Source organism: Lissotriton vulgaris, chromosome 1_1, assembly GCF_964263255.1.
Source record: "Lissotriton vulgaris chromosome 1_1, aLisVul1.2, whole genome shotgun sequence".
Lineage (NCBI taxonomy): Eukaryota > Metazoa > Chordata > Amphibia > Caudata > Salamandridae > Lissotriton > Lissotriton vulgaris.
In genome coordinates, this window is record NC_141685.1 from 1,405,807,061 (window position 1) to 1,405,826,699 (window position 19,639).

A 19,639-nucleotide genomic window follows, 5' to 3' on the forward strand; every position below is an offset into this window, starting at 1 on the left:
GCGCCATTGCGCCAGAGATTAAAATCACCAAGGATAATCAGCTTGTGATGAGAAAAGGCGATATTAGTCAGGGTAGCCAGTAACGCTTGTTACTGCTGAAGGCTGAACACCCCTGGCGGGCGATAGCATACTACCCCAGTGACAGTAGTCCCGGAGTGGGCCTGAATTAATAAGCCAAAAAGCTCAAAGCCCACAGTAGGGTCTAAAGCAAAGAACTTAATGCTGCAGGACACTCTAAAAATAACTCCTACCCCCCGCCTCTCCCATTAGGCCTAGGAGTATGAAGAAGTTTAAACCTAGGAGGACACGCAAATCCTGGGTCAACCAAACAATCAGGACGAGTCCACGTTTCCGTCATGAAGAGGATGTCTAATTCATGAGTTTCAATCAAGAGCTGGATCTCTGTACTGTGCTTAGGCAGGGACCTCACATTCAGAAGCCCTCATTTTAGAAGGTCGTCACTCAGAAATTCAGCTCGTGGGAGTGCCGTATGTAACAGAGTAAATGTACCTTTATCCGCATGGTGCTTACCAATTTGTATAAGTGTCTCTCTTGAGTAGGGGGGCCCAGAAGGTAGCTGACCAAGATCTGTTAAGCCATAACAGGCAGCATAGCTGGCACAAGGCGCTACCTTGGCGCGGACGGGCGCAGACGGGCTTGCCTTCGGCGCACAAACGGCGCGCCCGCTGCGCTCGTCCGCTGCGCTTTCGGAAAGTGCACATAATTTTTAGGGTGGAGGACGGCAGTGGGGAGGGCGTGGCCTCAGAAAAAGGGCGTGGGAATGGCGGCAAGAGTTTGTTGTGATTCTTCCGCGGCAGCGCTGAAATCCGCTGTGCGGCCTGGACAGGAGCAAGCTAGTGCCCTGATAGGGTGCCAGGAGGGGAAGAGGGGTAAGTTACAAAACACACAATAAGTGACTCTCAAATTAAAAAAATTAATCAGGTCGCGCTCCCGGCTTCCGCCTCAGGAGATCTATAGAGTGATTCTAAAAGGCGCTTCTACTCAGCGACTTTTGTATGGGCTCGGCGGTGGGCATGGCCTCAGGGAAGGAGCGTGGCCTCAACGAACGCCGAGAATGGCGGCAAGAGTTTGTTGTGATTCTTCCGCGGCAGCGCTGAAATCCGCTGCGCGGCCTGGACAGGAGCAAGCTAGTGCACTGATATGGTGCCAGGAGGGGAAGAGGGGTAAGTTACAAAACACACAATAAGTGACTCTCAAATTTTAAAAATTAATCAGGTCGCGCTCCCGGCTTCCGCCTCAGGAGATCTATAGAGTGATTCTAAAAGGCGCTTGTACTCAGCGACTTTTGTATGGGCTCGGCGGTGGGCGTGGCCTCAGGGAAGAGGCGTGGCCTCAACGAACGCCAAGAATGGCGGCAAGAGTTTGTTGTGATTCTTCCACGGCAGCGCTGAACTCCGCTGAAATCCGCTGAGCGGCCTGGACAGGAGCAAGCTAGTGCCCTGATATGGTGCCAGGAGGGGAAGAGGGGTAAGCTACAAAACACACAATATGTGACTCTCAAATTTTAAAAATTAATCAGGTCGCTCCCGGCTTCTGATTCAGGAGATCTATAGAGTGATTCTAAAAGGCGCTTGTTCTGAGCGACTTTTGTATGGGCTCGGCGGTGGGCGTGGCCTCAGGGAAGGGGGCGTGGCCTCAACGAACGCCGAGAATGGCGGCAAGAGTTTGTTGTGATTCTTCCGCTGCAGCGCTGAAATCCGCTGCGCGGCCTGGACAGGAGCAAGCTAGTGCCCTGATATGGTGCCAGGAGGGGAAGAGGGGTAAGTTACAAAACACACAATAAGTGACTCTCAAATGTTTTAAAAATTAATCAGGTCGCGCTCCCGGCTTCCGCCTCAGGAGATCTATAGAGTGATGGAGATGGAGCTGGCGCCTCTACACAGGGGAGGAACCTGTTCCAAAAGCTCCGGTTTGCAGTCACAAAGATGGGTAGGTCCCCCCTGGGAGGCTGCATCATTTATTTACGGACATTTACAAGACTGCAGCAATGCATCCACTTGGAAGTATTTGGAGTACACTACATCACCTACAATGCCATGCGAATGGCTCCGCCCACCTGGGGAGGTTTTGGAACTATTTTGTGTACTCCCAGCAGCGCATGCAGCCGTTTGTTACCGAAATGCCACTGAGGAAAGGGTCACACCTGAAACGCGTCTGGCATATCACAAATTGAATATGGCAGCTCCTTGATGGTTTCTGCTGGCAGGCTGTCGGACAATAAAGATGAGCTTGAACTTATCTTCGTGTGGCGATTTCTTCAATGTGGTGTGCCTGTTTGTTTGGATTTAAAGGCGGCCCCTACCCAGTCGCGAAGAAATGCCCACCGCTGCTGCCGGTCAGCAACAGCACCATGAGGGTGCTGTAGCGTTTGAACAAAGATGGAGCTGGCGCCTCTACACATGGGAGGAACCTGTTCCAAAGGCTCCGGTTTGCAGTCACAAAGCAGGACAGGTCCCGCCTTGGAGGCTGCATCATTTATTTACGGGCATTTACAAGACTGCAGCAATGCATCTACTTGGAAGTATTTGGAGTACACTACATCACCTACAATGCCATGCGAATGTCTCCGCCCACTTGGGGAGATTTTAGAACTATTTTGTGTACTCCCAGCAGCGCATGCAGCCGCTTGTTACCGAAATGCCTCTGAGGAAAGGGTCACACTTGAAACGCGTCTGGCATGTCACGAATTGAATATGGCAGCTCCTTGATGGTTCCTGCTGGCAGGCTGTCGGCCAATAAAGATGAGCTTGAGCTTACCTTCGTGTGACGATTTCTTCAATGGGGTTCCTGTTTGTTTGGATTTAAAGGCGGCCCTTACCTGGTCGCGATGAAATGGCCACCGCTGCTGCGGGTCAGCGACTGCACCACAAGGGTGCTGTAGCGTTTGAACGAAGATGGAACTGGTACCTCTACACAGGGGAGGAACCTGTTCCAAAAGCTCCGGTTTGCAGGCAAAAAGCAGGGCAGGTCCCCCCTGGGAGTCTGCATCATTTATTTACGGACATTTACAAGACTGCAGCAATGCATCCACTTGGAAGTATTTGGAGTACACTAAATCACCTACAATGCCATGCGAATGTCTCCGCCCACCTGGGGAGGTTTTGGAACTATTTTGTGTACTCCCAGCAGCGCATGCAGCCGTTTGTTACCGAAATGCCACTGAGGAAAGGGTCACACCTGAAACGCGTCTGGCATATCACAAATTGAATATGGCAGCTCCTTGATGGTTTCTGCTGGCAGGCTGTCGGCCAATAAAGATGAGCTTGAACTTACCTTCGTGTGGCGATTTCTTCAATGGGGTGCCTGTTAGTTTGGATTTAAAGGCGGCCCTTACCCGGTCGCGAAGAAATGCCCACCGCTGCTGGGGTTCAGCGACAGCACCACGAGGGTGCTGTAGCCTTTGAACGAAGATGGAACTGGCGCCTCTACACAGGGGAGGAACCTGTTCCAAAAGCTCCGGGTATCAGTCACAAAGCGGGTCCTGCCTTGGAGGCTGCTATCATTTATTTACGGATATTTACAAGACTGCAGCAATGCATCCACTTGGAAGTATTTGGAGTACACTACATCACCTACAATGCAATGCGAATGGCTCCGCCAACCTGGGGAGGCTTTGGAACTATTTTGTGTACTCCCAGCAGCGCATGCAGCCGTTTGTTACCGAAATGCCACTGAGGAAAGGGTCACACCTAAAACGCGTCTGGCATGTCACAAATTAAATATGGCAGCTCCTTGATGGTTCCTGCTGGCAGGCTGTCGGCCAATAAAGATGAGCTTGAACTTACCTTCTGGTGGCGATTTCGTCAATGGGGTGCCTGTTTGTTTGGATTTAAAGGCGGCCCTTACCCGGTCGCGAAGAAATGCCCACCGCTGCTACGTGTTAGCGACAGTACCACAAGGGTTTATTTATTTATTTATTTGCTGGTTTATATAGCGAATGAATCAACTCTAGCTGGAGTATCTCTGCGCTTTTGGAACCGGTAAAACAGAAGGCGTGAGATGGGTGAGTGGAAACTAGATCTCGTTTTTGAACAGTGTGGTTTTCAAAAGTTTCCGGAATGTAAGGTGTTCTTTACATTGTCTCAGAGACAAAGGGAGTTTGTTCCATAGACTGGGTCCAGTAATGGATAGAGCTTTACACCCGTGTCTGGTTTTTTTGGCACAGGGAACCACTAGAAGGAGATTGTTACTGGACCTGAGAGATCGTGTTGGGACATAAGGGACAAATTTCCGCTCGAGATAGGCGGGCCCCAGTCCATTCAGGCATTTGTGGATCAGGCTGCAAATTTTAAATTTGGCTCTTTGTCGGATTGAGAGCCAGTGCAGCTGCTCAAGGAGCGGTTTTGAGGCAGTTCTCGGGGGGGCGTTGAGAACAAGGCGAGCTGCCGTGTTCTGAATGACCTGTAACTTAGCCAACACCCCTTCGTTGGCAGAAAGCAACAGGCCATTGCAGTAGTCGATCCGACTAAGGATCAGTGCCTGAACAAGGGTTTTCCTAGCAGAGTCAGGTAACAAAGGGAAGACTTTACGTAATAGGCTGATAGTATGGAAGCATATTCCTGAAATGTAGTTCGCGTGTTGTTTGAGTGACAGATCTTGGTCAAACCGAATCCCCAGATTCTTCACGACCTGTTTGGGTTCAGGAACTGCTCCTAGGTCTAGTGGCCACCACTCCGGAGTCCATAGCATTTTAGCCTCCCCAAACAACATTACCTCCGTTTTGCTGACGTTACATTGAAGGCAGTTGGAGGACATCCAGTTTGCCACTGCCTTCATGCCTGAAGAGAAAGAGTTCCTGACATCAGCGGAGAGAGTCTTAAAAGGGAAGAGGAGCTGCGTGTCATCTGCGTATGATACGGGGATGAAGCCATACCTGCGCATCACTCCTGCCAGGGGTGCCACGTAGATATTAAAAAGGGTAGGGCTCAAACAGGAGCCCTGTGGCACCCCCTTAGAGATCTCTACTTCCGCTGAGCGATACGCACCCATGGTGACTCTCTGGGTGCGATCAGATAGGAAGCTCTTCAGCCAGTCAAGGGCTTTGTTCCTAATGCCAGCGTTCGACAACCGCTCGGTCAAGATGGTGTGAGACACGGTGTCGAACGCTGCCGACAGATCTAATAGAACCAAGATGACTGAGAAGCCCTTGTCCTGGTACATGTGTAAATCATCAGTGACAGACAGGAGGGTGGACTCCGTGCTATATTTAGGGCGGAACCCCGACTGGGAGTAGTCCAGGGCGCTAGCAAGTTCAATGTGTCCGGATAGGTGACGATTTACATGTTTTTCAATCAGTTTCCCCAAAAATGGTAGTAAGGAGATGGGTCTTAGGTTGGTTAAGTCGGTCCAAGGGGTGGCAGTGTTTTTCCTGATGGGTCTAACAAGGGCTCGTTTCCATTCCTTGGGGACGGTGCCTGAACTGAGTGAAAGATTCACCAGTTTTGCAATCGTTGGGCAGAGTTGTTCTGCTAGGACGGGTTCTGCAGCGTTTGAACGAATATGGAACTGGCGCCTCTACACAGGGGAGGAACCTGTTCCAAAAGCTCTGGTTTGCAGTCACATAGCAGGGTAGGTCCCGCCTTGGAGGCTGCATCATTTATATACGGACATTTACAAGACTGCAGCAATGCATCCACTTGGAAGTATTTGGAGTACGCTACATCACCTACAATGCCATGCAAATGGCTCCGCCCACCTGGGGAGGTTTTGGAACTATTTTCTGTACTCCCAGCAGCGCATGCAGCCATCTGTTACCGAAATGCCACTGAGGAAAGGGTCACACCTGAAACGCGTCTGGCATGTCACAAATTGAATATGGCAGCTCCTTGATGGTTCCTGCTGGCAGGCTGTCGGCCAATAAAGATGAGCTTGAACTTACCTTCTGGTGGCGATTTCGTCAATGGGGTGCCTGTTTGTTTGGATTTAAAGGCAGCCCTTACCCGGTCGCGAAGAAATGCCCACCGCTGCTACGTGTTAGCGACAGTACCACAAGGGTTTATTTATTTATTTATTTGCTGGTTTATATAGCGCTTGAATCAACTCCAGCTGGAGTATCTCTGCACTTTTGGAACCGGTAAAACAGAAGGCGTGAGATGGGTGAGTGGAAACTAGATCTCGTTTTTGAACAGTGTCGTTTTCAAAAGTTTTCAGAATGTAAGGTGTTCTTTACATTGTCTCAGAGACAGAGGCAGTTTGTTCCATAGACTGGGTCCAGTAATGGATAGAGCTTTACACCCGTGTCTGATTTTTTGGCACGGGGAACCACTAGAAGGAGATTGTTACTGGACCTGAGAGATCGTGTTGGGACATAAGGGACAAATTTCCGCTCGAGATAGGCGGGCCCCTGTCCATTCAGGCATTTGTGGATCAGGCAGCATATTTTAAATTTGGCTCTTTGTCGGATTGAGAGCCAGTGCAGCTGCTCAAGGAGGGGTTTTGAGGCAGTTCTCGGGGGGGCGTTGAGAACAAGGCGAGCTGAGGTGTTCTGAATGACCTGTAACTTAGCCAACACCCCTTCGTTGGCAGAAAGCAACAGGCCATTGCAGTAGTCGATCCGACTAAGGATCAGTGCCTGAACAAGGGTTTTCCTAGCAGAGTCAGGTAACAAAGGGAAGACTTTACGTAATAGGCTGATAGTATGGAAGCATATTCCTGAAATGTAGTTCGTGTGTTGTTTGAGTGACAGATCTTGGTCAAACCGAATCCCCAGATTCTTCACGACCTGTTTGGGTTCAGGAACTGCTCCTAGGTCTAGTGGCCACCACTCCGGAGTCCATAGCATTTTAGCCTCCCCAAACAACATTACCTCCGTTTTGCTGACGTTACATTGAAGGCAGTTGGAGGACATCCAGTTTGCCACTGCCTTCATGCCTGAAGAGAAAGAGTTCCTGACATCAGCGGAGAGAGTCTTAAAAGGGAAGAGGAGCTGCATGTCATCTGCGTATGATACGGGGATGAAGCCATACCTGCGCATCACTTCTGCCAGGGGTGCCACGTAGATATTAAAAAGGGTAGGGCTCAAACAGGAGCCCTGTGGCACCCCCTTAGAGATCTCTACTTCCGCTGAGCGATACGCACCCATGGTGACTCTCTGGGTGCGATCAGATAGGAAGCTCTTCAGCCAGTCAAGGGCTTTGTTCTTAATGCCTGCGTTCGACAACCGCTCGGTCAAGATGGTGTGAGACACGGTGTCGAACGCTGCCGACAGATCTAATAGAACCAAGATGACTGAGAAGCCCTTGTCCTGGTACATGTGTAAATCATCAGCGACAGACAGCAGGGTAGACTCTGTGCTATATTTAGGGCGGAACCCCGACTGGGAGTAGTCCAGGCCGCTAGCAAGTTCAATGTGTCCGGATAGGTGACGATTTACATGTTTTTCAATCAGTTTCCCCAAAAATGGTAGTAAGGAGATGGGTCTTAGGTTGGTTAAGTCGGTCCAAGGGGTGGCAGTGTTTTTCCTGATGGGTCTAACAAGGGCTCGTTTCCATTCCTTGGGGACGGTGCCTGAACTGAGTGAAAGATTCACCAGTTTTGCAATCGTTGGGCAGAGTTGTTCTGCTAGGACGGGTTCTGCAGCGTTTGAACGAATATGGAACTGGCGCCTCTACACAGGGGAGGAACCTGTTCCAAAAGCTCTGGTTTGCAGTCACATAGCAGGGTAGGTCCCGCCTTGGAGGCTGCATCATTTATATACGGACATTTACAAGACTGCAGCAATGCATCCACTTGGAAGTATTTGGAGTACGCTACATCACCTACAATGCCATGCAAATGGCTCCGCCCACCTGGGGAGGTTTTGGAACTATTTTCTGTACTCCCAGCAGCGCATGCAGCCGTTTGTTACCGAAATGCCACTGAGGAAAGGGTCACACCTGAAACGCGTCTGGCATGTCACAAATTGAATATGGCAGCTCCTTGATGGTTCCTGCTGGCAGGCTGTCAGCCAATAAAGATGAGCTTGAACTTACCTTCGTGTGGCGATTTCTTCAATGGGGTGCCTGTTTGTTTATATATATATATATATATATATATATATATATATATATATATATATATATATATATATATATATATATATATATATATATATATATATATTTATATTTATATATATATATATATATTTATAAGTCGTCACCTTCAAACGTTTCTTGAATCAAAACAAATGACGAAGAGCAGACACGGAATTAAGTTCAAGATTAGAGTGCTTTTATTTAGCCCAGCCTGTCCGCCATAACGCGTTTCGCTTCCCCTGAAGCTTGATCACATATATTACACACACCCGATTTGGCGTGCTTAAGCCTCTCGTCGCGGCAGGCGCTCAGCGGGATTGCCGCCCCCTCCAAATACACAACTCCTGGTATTTCAGCGTGATAGTTCCACAAAAACCAGAGCCGAGCCCAAATAGTGCTCATTGCAGGATTTTATTGGCACACGAAAAACAAACACCCAGCGCGTTTCGAAGTACACAGACTTCTTGCTCACTGGTGATTTCATAATGGCGGTCATTCTTTTTAAAGGTACATGATTCTGAATCAACAATGTGCATGTGATCAACAACATGGAAAAAATACTTTGTTGCAATGCATGTCCAATTTCAATAAAGTTGTAAAATATTCAACAAAATTGTTAAATGCAATTATAAAGACAACCCGCATGATTCAAGCTTTACAAATTAATATAAATCATATTGGGACAATTCAACATAGCGGGTCTAATTCGACTTCGTTATATAAAACCAGAACCAGCTCTATGCTGCCCAAGTGGGCAGTATTCTCATTTTCAGTGTTCATTTAATTCTCAAATGAAGCCCCAGTGGGCTTAGTGATCAGTCCTAAATGGTGAACTCGTCAATATCATAATTCATGCTTCCTGGAGTGTCGCCCTAGTGGGCTGATTAGGTCCAACTGCAAATATTATCTGTGAATTAAAGGGACAGTATGCAAACACTTTACTATAATAAACCAATTGATCACATATAGTGTTTAAAAACTTTTTTTTTAAATCTCACAGAATGGAAGTTATTTCAAAAGACAGCTTCTAGTTTCAATCATGTTTATCAAGCTTGCAAATGAACTGCTAACTCCTCCCCCAGATTATGACCTGTGGGGTATGTCGTGTTATATCGTATGAAGTACCGAGATTCCAGTTTCCGCAATTCCAACAATCTGTTGCCACCCCTCTCTTTCTTATCAACACAGTCAATCACATAGAATTTAAGTAAGTCAGGATTCTGTTTATGTTCTGCAGCAAACTGCCGCGCTAGTGGATATTGTGTATTTACATTCTTAATGGCTCTAAAGTGTTCAAGTATTCTTAATTTAGCTTTTTTCGTTGTCATGCCGATGTAAAATTTGTTACACGGGCATTGTAGTACATACACCGCATACTCTGTGTTGCATCCTAACCGTTTAGTTATTCTATGTTCAGCCTCGTCCTTTGAGATTTTTAAACTCTTGCACTTGTGGCTATTTCTGCAAGCCTTGCAAGCCTTGCATTTTTGCATGGAAAGAATCCCTTTATCAAATTGGTTTTGGAGCGTTCCTGAATTAAAGCGTTACTTAGTGTATCTTTCGGTAATTTAGCCTTCCTGAAGGTAACGGAAGGGTTGTCGCATACTACCTCCTTAAGATCAGTGTCAAGTTTGAGGATGTCCCAATACTTCCTAAGGCTCCTCCTAATTTCCCACGATTGACTATCATAGTGAGTGATAAATCTCATTTGCTCAGTATTCACCCGTGTTTTGGGAACAAGAAGGTCCTTCCTGTTCATTTGTTCCACTTTGGCCTCAGCTTGCTTGATTACTGTTCTGCTGTATACTCTCTCACTGAACCTTTTGCACATTGTGTTCCTCTCTGCTTCATACCCTGCTTGCGAACTACAGTTACGCTTTGCCTTGATCAATTCACCCAGTGGGATACTACGTATCAAATTCGGTGGATGGCAACTGCCAGCATGTAGCAGGCTGTTACCTGCAGTAGGCTTGCGAAAGAGAGTGCTTGTAAGTACACCATTAATCACTTCAAGATTAACATCCAAAAATTCCAATTTATTCTTATCTATGTGACTTGTGAACTGTAGATTCCATGAGTTATCATTAAGGATGGGGGAACAACCTTTCCAACGAAGGTTTTACAAAGCGGTACTGTTACCACACAACTTTTACAACGCAAGTCGTTACAACGACTTGCGCTGGGGGGCGCTCCAGGATAGTAAATAGTTTAATTTACTATCCAACTCCTTCCCTACTATCCACGGGGAATGGAGTTGGAATAGTAAATTAAAATATTTACTATCCAGCACCCCCCAACGCAAGTCGTTGTAACGACTTGCGTTGTAAAAGTTGCGTAGTAACGGCACGCGTTGGAAAAGTATGCGTTGTAACGTCGTACATCCTTAAGGATGACCTCAAATTCTTTTGCTTCCTCAAAGGTGCCTTTCCAGACGCAAAAGATGTCATCAATGTAGCGGACCCAGAGAACGACGTGGTCAGTGAAGTGGGAGATGTTATTCACCACTTGCTCCTCCCACCAGCCTAGGTATAAGCCAGCGAAACTGGGGGCGATGCAACTGCCCATCGAAGTCACCCGGGTCTGCTTGTACATTTGTTTGTTAAAGATGAAATAGTTATTCTTCCGGCATATACAAATCATGTCAATAACATGTTTGTATGGAGTAAATAGGAGATAGATCTCCCTTTTAAAAAGTGTTTACACGCATCAATGCCCAAGTCCTGCGGTATACTGGTATAAAGACTGGTTACATCAAAGCTAATGAGCCAGTATTCAGTTTTCCAAACCAACTCATTGATAATTCTTAGAAAATCAGAGGTGTCCCTGATGTAAGAAGGAAGTGCCTGAACAAATGATTGCAAAAAGTGATCAATATACCTTGAGGTATTCTCTAACAGGCTACCAGTGGATGAAACAATCGCTCTGCCCGGCGGCGCCTCAAGATTTTTATGCACTTTAGGTAGTAAATAAAGCGCCGGAATCTGTGGGTATCTACAAAGAAGATACTTGTACTCATCATGCTCAATCACCCCTTTGTCTCTCCAATCAATCAATTTATCGAAATACTCTTGTTTGGACTCATTGTGTTCATGCACATTAGCAATTTTGTAATTATCACAGTTACTCAATATATATATATATATATCCACAGCTACCCTTCTCTGTTGAAAAGGATGAGGGGACACGGCAGGGTTTCAAAGGAATTCTTTATTTTGTATTGGCATGACGCGTTTCGGCGGTTGCCTCATCAGATGCCTCCGTTGTTGCAGTCTGAAAGTTTTTTCTTTTTTTTTTTCTTTATATATATATATATATATATATATATATATATATATATATATATATATATATATATATATATATATATATATATATATATATATATATATATATATATATATATATATATATATATATATATATATATATATATATCAAACACAAAAGGTTGCCCCCATGGAAGTGCCTCAGGCAGGTTTAAATTGCAGATTTATTCACGAGATGCTGCAACACACTTTCAAAACAAAACGGGCCTTAAAGTCTTCAACCTGCTTGCCAGACGCGTTTCAAGTTTCCCCTTAGTCATTGGCATGTGGTTTTGGCGATGTCCTCAGCAGAAAACACAGGTGCTAGTCTTTATATCACAGAACCCTCCCCATTGGGCCTGGCTGCTCCTCAATTCAATTCAATTCAAGAAAATTTGTATAGCGCGCTACGTACCCAGAGGGTCTCAAGGTGCTTGGATAAGGGTGGGGAATTATTTGTCGAATATCCAGGTTTTAAGTTGCTTTCTGAAAGCTAGGTGGTTCTGAGTGAGGCGAAGGTGAGTGGGAAGTGAGTTCCAGGTTTTAGACGCCAGGTAGGAGAAGGATCTTCCTCCCATGGTGGTTTTGTTGATGCGAGGTACGGCTGCGAGGGCTTGGTTGGAGGAGCGTAGCTGGCGGGAGGGGGTGTAGAAGGAGAGTCGTGTGTTGAGGCATTCGGGTCCAAGTTCGTAAAGTGCTTTGTGTGCGTGGGTTAGGAGGCGGAATGTTATCCTCTTATTGACGGGGAGCCAGTGGAGGTTTTTCAGGTGACCTGAAATGTGGTCATTACGCGGGATGTCTAATATGAGTCTGGCTGAAGCGTTCTGGATGCGTTGGAGTTTTTTCTGAAGTTTTGCGGTGGTGCCGGCGTATAGGGTGTTTCCGTAGTCCAGTCGGCTTGTAACCAGTGCGTGGGTGACCGTTTTTCTAGTTTCGGTAGGGATCCAGCGAAATGTTTTTTTGAGCATGCGAAGAATGTTGAAGCAAAAAGATGAAACGGCGTTAACTTGTCTGGTCATTGAGAGTGAGGAGTCCAGGATGACGCCCGTATATATATATTCTCCCTCCAAAATGTGCACCCTGGCGTTCTGCCGTATCACCAGCGGTGCTGCTGATCCTGGGCATCCACAAGCGTCTTACCAGTATTGCATTTCCATTTCTCCAGTAAAGAAGGAGAGCGGCACTCCAGGCATATGGATCCCAAGATGTAATTTATTGAGAAACACGAGACTCAGTCAACGTGTTTCGGTTGTTAACATGCAACCTTGATAACGACAGGGAGTAACATCTTTTCATTGTGTTTATATTATCATATGATCATTAATCACAGAAACAAAAGAAGGTATATCGAAACTACAAAGTTAATTACAGTCACCATCTTAGAACCTAAAAATCAGTGAATGTGTTTTTTCGTAGTGCTCACATATATGTACAATAATTATAAATGTGTCATAGCCATTTAACACAATCTTCAGGGGACATGCTTAATAGTAAACAAACGGTTTATACGTCAACCCCAGCATCCTTATTGTCATATTCCAGGGACCAATTACAGAAACAAGTCAGATCTTAGGACAGGGTTTCGGCTGAGTGCTGGCTAATTCATTAGGTCACTGTGTCGGCATATAGTGTACTTTCGGGTACTTAGCATTATATCCGCATCCAATGCATTCCAGAAGCCGTTATAACACTGTTATTACATTTCTAATGTTCCAATACATTTTAACAGTAATTATAATTACTCCGTTCAAATATTGGCGAAACCACATTGTACGACTAAGCATATAGAAGGCAGAATAATCTGTGAATATGATAAACGACTCCATTGAGCCTAACATACATGAGAATCCAATCAAAGTTCTCAAGTGGGAGAGCCTAAACGATGCTCTGTGCTTTAATCTCGTTATAAATCATTAATAAACCATCCAAATGGGCTCCTGGCCAGGAAGGATTTAATCTGTCAAGACCCCGAACAGTAGCTGATACATTCAGCACAAGTGAATAATAATGAAAACCTTTGTTCAAATGTGTATATTCAAAACAGTGGAACCTCATAATGTCAAACTAACATAAAGCTCCTACATTTTAAACATACTTAGATTCAGAAGTGTGTATTTACGGTGCCAGTGAAAGTGCTAACAAGTTTGCAGGCATTTAATATAGGCCTATGTGCATCTCCTCGTTCATGTTAAGGCCATATGGCGGCTTGCTATCTAGCTCCAAAATGTAGTATGCTTCCAGCTTACAGAGTTCTTTCTCTCTATCTCCCTCTCTTTTGTTCCTTGGGATTTGAGCTATACAGCTGCACCTCAGCTTAGTGGAGGTAGTTGTGTAGAATTTCTCAAAACGTCGACTGGATAACTGCCATCATTGTTATTGACTGCTCTGATGTGATAGAGTATGCGTTTGTGTAAGGATATAGTAGTACTGCCCATGTCCAATTTTGGACATGGGCATTTAAGTACGTAATTACTCTTACGTGTCAGGTTGCCTCTGATTTTAATGGCTTTGTTAAATGGGGTTTTGATGTCAGACATGTCCTCTCCATGCTTGCATGCTTTACACTTTGAGCATTTACTGAAGTCCTCTCTAGGCGTGAGCCATGTTATCTTTTCAGTTTTAGCTTCAAAGGTACTTTTGACTGGATGGTCTGTTAATGATTTGGACTTTCTATATGTAATCTGGGGGCCATTGGCTACCGTCTGATTTATAATAGGGTCCTCCTTAATCTGATGCCAGTGTTTCTGTAGGGCATGTGGAACCTTTTGGTGTTCTAAGTTATAGGTGGTAATGAATCTGTGTGTCTGGTTCTCTTTGTTCTTCTTAGGGGTTTTTATGTGATCAGGGCTGTCTCCCTTTTCTGTGCTTTTGCTCTTATAGATGCTGCCTTCAATATACTGTCTGGATATCCTGTCTGTTTTAAGAGTGCTGTCATATGAGCTTCCACCTTAGTGTATTCTTTGTCAGTGTTGCATACCCTTCTACCTCTGCTGTATTCTCCGAAGGAGATTAAAGGGGCAGTGTGAAAGCTACCGATGTTGAGAAAAGTGTTCCCTGCGGTTGGCTTCCTGTATATGGTGGTCTCCAATTTCCCCCATCTACTCAAATCAGTACATCTAAAGAGTAATACAACAAAAATCCGGTTTTGGCCTATACTTCGCCTGCACACAGTTTATCCCTATTATTCCAAAATGTGCTCATCTCTTTGGGTCTGCCGAAAACACCCAGGCTTAAACACAAGTTTGAGGAGAACATTAAGATCCTACAATGTTCCTCTAATAATTTACAATGTTTATAAACTACTAATGTTTAGGACAAATGACAGTAGAAGACATTTAGTAGCCATACAATATAAAAGTCAGATTCTCAATCAGATTCTTTTTCATCTTCTTTTATTTTTTAATTTCATAATAATACAGGTGGACAGTTCCAAAATGTGCAACAGCCTACGCGTTTTGTCCCTTTTTTCTCATGGGACTTCTTCAGGGCAGCAGTTGCTCTTATGGGAGTTTATATGTTCAATAACACATCAAATGGCTCCTTGTGCACTTTTTCAAAATCTTAACAATATTTTCTCAGTCGATCAGGTGATTGTTGGGCACTTCTACAGCACAGTGCCCCGCTCTTTTTCCTACTCTCTTTGTGATCTGCTGCTAAGCAGTCCCAAGCTCGGGGTAATTGAATCAGAGTTTTCTCCAAAGTCTTTCAATCATCATAACAGATCTGTTCGGGATATCAGGTGACAGCGGACTGCACTGGTAACCAGGGGGCACTACACACCTTGGTAGTTTAAAAGGACATGTGAAAGAGTCTGTTGAAAATTGGGATATGATGATTAAATCACTTTCTAGAAGTGGAGCAAAATTGTTTTTACACAGAGGGAGCTGTATGTTTAGCAGCTCCCTATGTGTAAAAGCAATGCTGGCTCCCGCAGGAGGCAAGAACCCGGCAGGGACCGTTGGGCCCTTGACTCTCCCCAAGAGGTGTGCGTGGGTTCCCTCGGCGCACCCACAATAGAGGCCAGGCCCCGGGGGATGGGGTCCCCGGGGCTAAAATCAGCATTGGAGGGGGCTATGTGGTCCCCTCCCGTAAAAGAATATTTAAGAACAAAAGAAAAGCTGGACCCCTGGGAATGGCGTCCCCAGGGCTGAAATCATCCCAGTGAGGGGGGCCACGAAGCCCCCCTCCCCTGTCAGAGACATCTTAAGGATTATGGGGGCCCTGGGCTAAACGTATTTTGGGGGCCTCTGTTCAAAACAGCTTTGAAATTATGATCCAATTTTAGCTCTTTCATGCACTCTTTGGCCAGGTCACTGACACACTCATCCCAATTTTAAATGTGATAACATCTAATGTTCAGAGAAAGAAACGTTTAGTTGTAATATTTTAATACAGCAACAGCTCGCTAAAATTACTGCAAATAATCTCTAAGACACCCTCCCATTTCTCTTATGTGAGGTCCTGTTTTTATCTAAAATAAAAAAAATTTAAGGATGTTGCATGAAACATAAGACACACCATTTCTTTGCACAATATCCACAATAGACTGTCACACATCAACCACATTAAAAAATGAATAAAAGGAAAACGTTTTTCAAAAGAATCTATTTAAGAATTATTCAAGGTCATCAGGGCAGACGAGCTGGCTCTATCAGAGGGCCCTGAGGTCCTGTGTCAGAGCCCACTTTGCCTATGCCTTAAAATGTCTCTGTCCCCTGTTGAATTTGGCCAGGTCTAGGGAGGGGGGCCACGTGGCCACTCCTCCCCCATTTCAAAAAGGTCTGATCCGGAGTATGGGGTCCCCGGGCCCCAAATTTTCCCAGGGAGGTCCAACCCAATAAAAAAGAAAAATTAAAAACAAAGAATGTCGGCTGCAAGTTACCAGAGGCCCGCCCTCTTTCACCACCACTCTACAAATGCACCTCCTGGTGCACTACTACTTGGGGAATGACTTCCAGCAAGTCCCACATAGTAGAATAGCTGAGAGGTTATCAGAGGGCACGCCCCTTTTCTCCACCACTCTTCAAATGCGGCTCCTGCCGCACAACTGATTGGGTGATGAAGTCCCCTTATCTGCTCAGGGTTCTTGAGGGCCAATCACCCCTCCTCAGGGGTGTGGAATTTATTAAAATATCTACTTGCCCATGGGGCAAGTTGCTTCATAAATCTACTTGTCCTTTATCAAAATCCACTTGTCCCTTTGGTGCCATGTGGTTCGGCGACAAATTATGGCAGCAATCTCATTATATAGGAGCTTATATAGCCTCTCTGATAATGCCAGTGCTCATACCATAGTGGTTCTTGAATGCTGGCAATCCCTTTATGTTGCCACGTTTCTGCAGATCTACATACTGGGACTTAAGGTAGCCGTAATCAATGGTTCCTGGGTTGGAATGCCCTTGAAGTATGTGCAAATCTACTAACTTGCAAGTTTTAAGGGTTTTCAACAACTCTTCTCTAATCTTTTCCAATACTGAGAAATGTTGGAAATTTACTCATGACAATGGCAGACGTAAACCTTCTTCCAGAGTTGGGAAAAAAGTAGTTGATGGGAAAATGACCTTGCAAACACTCGGGTTTTCGCATGAGCAAATCTACACATGCAGATTTGCTCATGATAAACTGCAGTTCACAAATATTTTCCAGGAGTACATTTCTTGCCCTACTTCTATAAATTATTGTAAATACACGAAAGCCATATAGCTGCACTTAATGCAAGGACATATACCAAGGGTGCACTTTGAGACTTTCTTTAATAATAGGGCCCCTAATTTGGTCTGGCGTTAACCACAACCTTTTGTGTTTATTAAAATTCTCTCTCCCCCTCTGTATCGGCTGGCTTCACTGTGAGTGACAGCATTAAGCTCTTTCACACTGAGTATATTGGCACACAAAGTAGTTTTGTTCAGTGGAAGTAACTAATGTGGCAGTATGTGCTTTTTTAGACCAATTGTTTTGCTTTCGCCAATGTTTGTTATAATGGTGAGGGCCCGGCAGCTCTTACATCAAGAAGGCTTTACAAAAACCATGCCAAAACAAGTCACGTATTGGCAAAATTAAAAAGCTGACACTAATTTCAGACCTACTTGCTTTGCCAATGCTTGTTTATTTTTATGTTTCTCATAATCTTATTGAAACTGGTTTCACTAATTTTCCAATATGAATATTTTTGCGAAATACTAGCATGCATCAACACATTTTACTAAATGATGATGCAAAGAAACGGTACCTGAAATTTCACAGTAGTTTAGCTAAATGTATTTTTTTCCTACTTTCATTTTTTTAGGAACATTTTGTATTGAAAGCAAAGAGTCATTAATCTTGCTCTCAAGCTTCTGCAAATATTTGCATCTAATCAGAGAGCATTCTGGGAGCATTATGCATAGCCTCATATTGCTCAACTTTGAAACCGTGAGTACACATTTTTATACTGTAACCCATGACAGTACTGCAGTCAGAACTTACATGTACTTAAAGCGCTCACCCTAATAATAAAGGCACCCACCCACTCACTCACCCATACACTCACTACACACCCATTTACTCACCCATAGACCCACTCATACCGCCATTCACTCACCAATACAGCCACTGACACACCTACTTACTCACCAATACTGCTGCTCACATAGTATCTCATTCACCCACACAGCTACTAACACACCAACTTATACACCCATACAGCCACTTACACACCCTTACACACAAGAATACATACACTCACACAGCCACACACTTAATATATGTAAGAAGTAGTATCACTAAGTAGTAGTACTCCTAATATACTAATTTAACTTTTGTAGTAGGTTAGTATATATGCTTAACACCCATAAACTCTTAAAAACACTTACGGGCACATACGTTATATATAGCTCAGGTAACTATAACTGCTGAATTTCATTCTTTTTATATGAGTGTAATCTGTGTCTAACTATAACGTTCCTGTAACCGTTGTGTTTTTTTCAGTGAATATTTATATATACATATTACACAGTGTGGTCGCCACTGGGTAGTTATAGTTAGGATCATGAGTCCATAGGAGCTGCATTTTATCTGTTGGTAATAACTTTGGCGACATTCGACAAATTCGACAAATGGCAAGGGCATTTTCAGGGTTTAGGGTGGGTATTTCTTTTGGGATCGCAAACATACACACCATCAACCCTAAAAATGCCCATGCTACCCAAAAACCCATACCCACACTAAACCTTGAAAATGTCCTTACCACCCGAAAACCAATACTCACCCTAAACCCAAAAATGCCTGTGCCACCCAAAAACCATCCTCACCCTAAACCCTAGAGGGCAGCACATATAGAAGGAGGAAAACGTCTCTTGTGATTGTTTTTGTGCACAAAAATGATCACCCCTACAACACAGACACCATGGCGCAATAGTGCCTGCATTGGCGCATGGCAGCCCACTGTGCGCCAGCGTAGGGTAAAAGGACAGGAATGCGCCATATCTTATATCTCATATCTTCCTGCCCTTTTCTTTGATGCATGGCGGCACCGCGATTACTTGCAGCGCTGTCCTGGGCAAAACCTTGTAAATTAGGCCCTGGAGTACTATGTACGTTTTGGTAATGTACCATTTTTTGAAGTTATTCATACAACACACCACCAGAAACGTGCTTGTTTTAGCAGTGTTTGTCTCAAGATAAGTGGAAATCTAGCAATGTGCTTCTCGTATTTACATGTTTACCCAGAAATGCAGAGCCCTGTATGAAAAGCTCTTTTGAATGGAAACATGTTTTTAATAGAATCAAAGTGTTTTTATCAAACAACTGCGTTCTGTTAATCAAACCCTTTTGTATTTGTATTTCTTAGGCAGTGAAGTTTGAACCATATCATGACAGTGCACTGGCACGGTTTCTTCTAAAAAGAGGATTAGGTGTAAGTATGTTTTCAGAAGTTACATTACGTACAGACTTTTTCTGCTGCGTCATTATAAACGTGTGCTTAATTTGTAAACACAAAGTGGGACAGTGGCCCAATATTTACCTTTCGCTGCTGCAGATCATCCTCACTGCCACTGCTAGCTCTAACATGTCGATTGAGATTAAAGATAGGAGATTAATGGCTCATTTAAGTCTTGATGGGCAACCTGCCGTGTGAGCGTTGAATTTACTCTTCAAATGCAAAGCTAACAGCCTTGTTTTTTCGGCCTGCTTGGCCTTTGTTTTTCTTTTTCAGAAAACCTCCTGCAAAGTGGGGGTTGTTTCTGAAAAAGTCAACTGCCCTTACATGCAGGCAGTTTTCTTCCTGTGTAAGAGAGCCATTGTATTTTCCTGCCCTGG

At 44.6% G+C, this 19,639-nt stretch overlaps 1 protein-coding gene across 2 annotated transcripts in view; it reads left to right on the forward strand.

Annotated features, from left to right (window-relative positions):
* Positions 1 to 19,639, forward strand: part of PIK3CG (phosphatidylinositol-4,5-bisphosphate 3-kinase catalytic subunit gamma) — a 195,691-nt gene that overhangs the window by 66,549 nt on the left and 109,503 nt on the right. For both annotated transcript variants that reach the window (XR_015310129.1, XM_086967135.1), the window contains exon 3: positions 19,170 to 19,235. Coding sequence is in view for 1 of the 2 variants with exons in the window: in XM_086967135.1 (XP_086823261.1) it covers positions 19,170 to 19,235 (66 nt within the window). In the remaining variant the exon portion in view is untranslated. The remainder of the gene's footprint in view (positions 1 to 19,169; positions 19,236 to 19,639) is intronic.